This window comes from Melanaphis sacchari, unplaced genomic scaffold (genome assembly GCF_002803265.2).
Source record: "Melanaphis sacchari strain LSU unplaced genomic scaffold, SCAv2.0 Contig55_pilon_pilon, whole genome shotgun sequence".
Classification (NCBI taxonomy): domain Eukaryota; kingdom Metazoa; phylum Arthropoda; class Insecta; order Hemiptera; family Aphididae; genus Melanaphis; species Melanaphis sacchari.
In genome coordinates, this window is record NW_020271389.1 from 1,118,929 (window position 1) to 1,125,490 (window position 6,562).

The 6,562-nt window shown below is 23.5% G+C and overlaps 1 protein-coding gene across 2 annotated transcripts; it reads left to right on the forward strand.

The window, feature by feature from the left end:
* The first annotated feature begins 321 nt into the window (after positions 1 to 321).
* Positions 322 to 6,229, forward strand: LOC112599841 (putative uncharacterized protein DDB_G0282133). 2 transcript variants are annotated; one of them, XM_025346914.1, is made up of 2 exons: positions 322 to 395; positions 4,448 to 6,229. In XM_025346914.1, exon 2 carries the CDS (start codon positions 4,525 to 4,527, stop codon positions 6,166 to 6,168), a length of 1,644 nt encoding a protein of 547 aa, XP_025202699.1. In that variant the 5' UTR covers positions 322 to 395; positions 4,448 to 4,524; the 3' UTR covers positions 6,169 to 6,229. The 2 variants fall into 2 exon arrangements, with proteins under 2 accessions (XP_025202699.1, XP_025202698.1); XM_025346913.1 differs by lacking the exon at positions 322 to 395 and adding an exon at positions 2,765 to 2,881.
* The last annotated feature ends 333 nt before the right edge of the window (positions 6,230 to 6,562 follow it).

A 6,562-nucleotide genomic window follows, 5' to 3' on the forward strand; every position in this document is an offset into this window, starting at 1 on the left:
ATTAGAAAAATTCATACTGTAATCATATTTTTTAAATATTTAAAATAAATTGTATAATATCTATTCAAGTTGATTTTTAAAATCCATTTAATGTTGGTAAAACACAATATGCACATAACATTGTAAATTCATTATCAAATAAACATTTTTGCCCGGCCAAATAAAATTACTGGGTTTATTTTATAGACATTAAAAATTTCACATTTAATATTTTACACATTCTATAGATTGTATAATAAGTAATTATTTAATCTTAAAGTAATGTTTTTTAGCTGTCTGGATAACTTCCCGGCAATAATCACTGACAGAAATTCGATCGTACAAGGTACCTATAACGGTTTACAATGTTGAACATTATTAAATCAAACAAAACATTGGATATTAAAATATATCAGGTGAATAAATTTAAATTTATGACTTGCTAGTTGAAAATTTTTTTATTCTTTGGATATTGAAAAATATCAAATACATCGGTATGTGAACTGTTAAAGGAAATAATGAAATTGAATAGATAAAATACATGGGAGCACGTGTATAAAATATTCGGAAAGGTAATAAAAAAAATAAATAAGTATCTAAATGTTTTTGAATATAAATAGAAATAAACTAAAATAATATTTTGGAAATAAAATAATAGATACTATAAAAAACTAAAATGTTTGTGCATTAGTCATTTCGAAACTGATTTATTACGAAATGGTGGAACATGATAAAAACTAATAAATAATAACTAGGGAATGCATTTAAATGCTCTAAAAAACAAGAAAAATGCCCTAAAAAATACGGTTTAATGCACTTTTAATAACATTTCATTTTTTTAAATACTATTAAAATTTATTTTTAATTATTTTGAATGAACAATTTTTTTCATTGTATAATTGCATTTATGATGCGCCTTGTTGAGATAATGCTCTTAAATTGTATTTTAATATTTTATTGACATTTATCAATATTGGTATATTGTCAAATATATTGATTGTTAATTATTTATTATATTTTAGTTTTTAACTTGATTTTTACTGTTTATATTGATGCAATGTGACTCGATCCATGCGATGTATGGAAATAATTGAAAGCAGGATAATGTATATCTATTTTAATATAGCCTGGAGAAATTTAAAAATGGCCTGCTTGAAACCTATTACACCCGAAAAAAAAAACCTAAAGTAATGTTCCTATACCTAAGTGTCTATACGTGTCAACAATAAGTTCATCTGACGTCACATTAATCTAATCAATAAGAACATAATAAATAATAAAAATAGAAGTACGGCATAAAACCTCTAGGTGAATTTCAGTTGGGAAAGTAAAGTCAACAGTGTAAAAGTTGTTCGCTTTCAAACCGAGCAATACAATGCGCTTATTAAACTATCTGAAGTTGAAAACATAGATGCTAGAAAGCGCCATTAAGGTGTTTCGCAAATTTTAAGTTCCTAATATCATTGGCTATTTGGTACCATGTTCTTTTTCAATTAAATCTAGTCAGTAAAAGTTTAAAGTATGCAAGCAAAAGCAATGGAATCATTAAATGGGTCTAATATGATAAAAAGTGTTTAATAGTTTATTAAGAACTATAGAAATCAATTCGATTAGATTTTGATTAAAGTAAAAACAATAGCAGATAAATTAAGGATAGATTCTGAAATAAGAATATTCCGAAGTGTATTAAAAAAAACTTTCTTCATGTACGTTAAGATGATGCTCATCATAGAACTGCAGTTGTAGAAAAACTTAAACATGCATTTTATACACATTAATGGACGTTGTTACTACATCATTGATAGATCGTTTTAAACTTTTAAAGATCCATGTTGATTTATGACATTTTTTGTACGATATAAATTGCACTTGAAAATGAAAACTAGTTATTAAAACATTGTATGGATCTATATAATCACCTTAAATATGAATTTAAATCTAATATTGATGATATTGAATTTTACACAGAGATTCTAAACGTTAAGTAATTGTTAATTTCTTGTTTATACATATGTTCACCTCTTAATATTTTCCAATACATTTTTGACGTTGAACTCCAAAACATATTTCCAAACCTTTGGATTGCTTTAAGATTATTATTGACGTTATCAGTGACAGAGTAGCTAGTGATGAGCGAAGTTTCTCCAATTAAAACTCATAAAAACATACTTGCGATCTACTATGGCTAATAAACCTTTGGTCTCATTATCGATTTTATCTATAGAAAACCAAATAGCTACAAAAATTGATTTTTCTATAGTTATATAGAGTTTTACCAAGAGAAAATTGAGGAAAGTGTGATTGATAACAAATTTAAATTAATATTTTATTTATGTCATGTTTTATTTCCATTTATTATTAATTTACATTATTTACAACCATTTCTGCATTATTTATTTGTAAAATTAGTATTTATAGGTATTTTGTATTTATATATGCCTATAATACCTATTACCTTTTATATTTCTTCATAATATGCTATTTTTTTTTATTTTTTTTTAATAAGACTGTCCAAATAACTGTCCATGAACAACATTTTTTCTGAGTATTATGGTATTATTGGTTGTTGTGTGAAAAAGGCGCCAGTTGGTATTTTGGTCTGGGATGTTATTTAACCATGCATCGGTCCTGATTGTATTGCATGTTATGAATATATTTTAACTAATTATTCAAACATATGTTATAAAAATTACATTGCTGTTGAGCAAAATTATGTGTTATTTATTAGTTAACACTAATGTTTTATAGTTGTGTTATTCATTCAGTTTTAAGAAATAAACCAAATATTAAATAAAAATGAATTTCTGCCAGAATTGCATTGTATTCTTTACAACTCATAAGTTTATTTTATGGATTATAATATCGCAAACAATACTATATAGATCTTCTGTTACTTCAAAACGTAAGCAAACTAATTTTCTACGGCATAATATCTATAAGGGCGACATTTTAAGTTTTTTTCGTGTGTGTGAGGTTTCAAGCAGGCCATTTTGAAATTTCACAGGACCATATAAAAATAGATATACGTACTATTTGTACATTATCCTGTTTTCAATTATTTTCATACATTGTGAACCAAATCATTGCATCAATATAAATAGCAAAAATCAATTTAAAAATTAAAATGTAATGCATCATTAATTATTTTAATAGTGAAAACTAATAACTAATACAAAAAAGATAGAAGAAAAACAGCAGCAGTAAATAAAAAAAAGTACTTAATACCTACATTATTTATAAATTTTCGTTTATTTATACTTATAATTTAACTAAGTATTTACTTATTTTTGTAATCTAACAATGTAAACTGTTGTGTGGATTTTATAATATTATTATAGTTTATTATCGACTATCGTTAATAAATATCAGTCATTATTATAGATAGATACTCTTTAAATCGTAGTTATTACCATATGCGGTGTAAAATATGATAAAAACAATGATACAAATATTTTTTTTAAACAATAATAAATACCATGTTATCTTGTCTACTTCATTTATTGATACCATGATATTTATTTATAACCAATGTAATTTATATTTGTAATCGTAATTAATAGTACCTATATTAATATTGATAAATGTTAAAATAAAAATAAAAGTATAATTTAAGAAAATTGAATTTTGAGCATTATCTCAGCAGGGCACATACCAATTAACACTATTTTAAAAGGGGTGCAACTGTACACCCGGATCGTCTTAAATGACACCACTGAGCTATAATATAATTATTATAATTATTGGATCAGGTTTTTAAAATAAATTATTAAATTTGTTTAAATAAAATCATGAACCAATAATAACCGAACTATTGGTTATAAATTAAATTTTAATACAATTACATAATGTTAATTTCGTTCATTAAAATATAATTAAAAATAAAACACTGAGAAAAATTTCGTATATAAAATGTCTCTTTAAATTGTAAGTTATTATTAGTTCATTTGGTTTTTAATGAATTAAAAAACAATTAATATTTAAAATTTGAAAAAAATTAATATAATGTAATATAACGTTCTAAATTGTCATACAAAAATCTTAAATGCGTTTAATTATAGACAATACATAATATTTAATGAATAAATTATAATGATTATTAAAAAAATTATTGTTAGTGAAAAGCTTGATGAAAAGTAAAAAAAATTACATGTTTTAAAATTATTTTATCCAAACTTTTTAATATTTACCTACGTATTTAATTTACAATATTTTACTAGGAAGCATTGTCGATTAGTTTAAGCATAATAACATATCATCGTCATCCTATTTCAAAAATGTCCAGATACAACAAAATATGATTAATAATTAATTTTATCCATACTTTAATAAATGATATTATAAAAGTCTTTGACAAATTTAATTTAATTATTTAGCAAATGAACTCAATTATGTTAAATTATACAAAATTTGCATTTAAATAATTATAGAATTACTAATTTTTGTATTTTCCGTTTTTTGTCATACCTAGATTTTGATTATAGATTATCAACAAGAAGTAATTTACCATTCATTTATTATAATGGTATACCTAAAACTAAAGAAGAAATGGAAAAGAAAGAGACTATGGACACATATAATTTAAATTTAGCAAATAAAATAGATCCTGAGGATATTTATAAGTATAATGACATAAATTATAATAACAATCTAAATAGTGTAGAAATTCCGTTTTATTGGGTAATGGATGTCGATGGCCGAAAGCGTAAAAAAAAATATTCTAAAAAACATGAAAAAGAAAAAAATCACCACAGTCACATACGAAAATCTAGAAAAGTAACTTATGAAAAATCACATCATACACCACAATTGGAATCAAGTAAAAATATTGATCATGAATTCGATTTAAAAAAAAATAAAAATAGCGACATAAATACAAAATTGCTCAAGAATCAACACCGTAATGAAGAATTAGTTAAACATGTAAAGCATAAATTAGTAGAGAAAATGGTTATTAACAAGGACGATAAAACTATTAATAAATCTACTGGTGAATCTATTACATTAAATGATTCATGCAGTTCCAATAAACATAAATATAATATTGTCGATAAATCTCAAAATAATTTTAAAAAAAAATATCAAGAATATAGTTCTAGTAGTAAAATAACAAATAAAAAACTAAGTAATAAATTAAAAGAAGCTCAATCCAACCAATCAGACAAGTTTTCTAATGGTCTTAATAATCATAAACAAAAAAAAACACCTAATGAAAAATTAAAAATAGAACCTAATAGCAAATCGGAAGAATTAGACGAAGACTTAGATGATATTAAATATAATGTAACACAAAAAACTAGCGGCCATGTTAGAAAAAAAATAGGCAATAAATTAAAAAAAGCGCCTAATTTTAAATTAGATAACTATCGTAGTAATTTTAATAATAAGCATAAAAAACAAAAACCAAGTAATAATGTGGGTAAAAGTTCAAGTAATAAATTAAAAGAAGAATCAAGTGGAGGTGAATCAGACGATGAGTCAAATGATTTAATAGCCGACGAACATAGTGATGAATTTGATATATATACAAATAATTTAAAAAATAAAAACCAGAATCAAAAATCTAATAGTAAAGTAAGTAATAAAATGAAAGAAGAATCGAGTGATGAATCAGACGAGGAATTAAATGATTCAATTGAAAATGAAAATACCGATGAAACTAACAGACATGATAACAATTTAAAAAATAACCATAAAAAACAGAAATTGAATAATAAAGTGGATACAAGTTCAAATAATAAATATAATAATAATTTGTACGAATCCCAGAGTAAGAAATCTAGGAAAAAGTTTGAAACTAAAAAGGAAAAGAAAGGTAAAAAATTTAAAGACAGTTTAAATAATAAATCAGATGAGAATACACGTGACGCTATAAATGAAGAATCAACCGATGAGGCCATTACCATCAAATATGATAACTTCTTAAGTAGGCAAGTAAAACAAAAACCGAATACTAAAATAAAAAAAAGAGATAATGAATTAAAACAATATCTGAGAAAAAAAACAAGTAAAGACTTTCGAAATAATAAATCAGATGAAATGATAAAAATTACACAACATAATTATTACTCTAATCAACATCTGAAACGCAAGAATGAATTGCCAGATGAATTAAAAAAGGATTCAACTGAGAAACGAAGTAAACCGTTGTCAAAACTGATCTCAAAGAATGAACGCAAAAGCAAGAAATAAAAAAAAAGATATAATGAATTAAATGAAAATCCTGTCATATTTTTATGATTGCGAAATAAGAATATCGTCATTAAATATTTTCGATTAAATAACATTATAAAATAATTAAATTAAATATTAAAGTTTAAAAAAAATGAAAAGAATATTTAGCTTTGATAATCAACTTTTAGTGTTTGCTTCTAAATCATTTTTTCGTTGCAGATTTAAATGTAAATCATGTGATATGTATACCTAATTGTATTATCATAATTTATATTATACTTGATGAATTATGAAATAATGAAATATATACTAAAATAGTTTGAAACTTTATATTTATGTTTGTAATATTTTTATTTATTTGTTATTGATTACTTGCGTATATTTTATGACATGAGTATTAATATTATATTAT

What these genes read in the sequence shown, in the direction of transcription:
- LOC112599841 (XM_025346913.1), top strand. Translation starts at nt 2,776, where the DNA reads ATGAATTTCTGCCAGAATTGCATTGTATTCTTTACAACTCATAAGTTT. An exon ending in ATCTTCTGTTACTTCAAAAC is followed by an intron (nt 2,882 to 4,447) that starts GTAAGCAAACTA and finishes TGTCATACCTAG; the next exon opens with ATTTTGATTATAGATTATCA.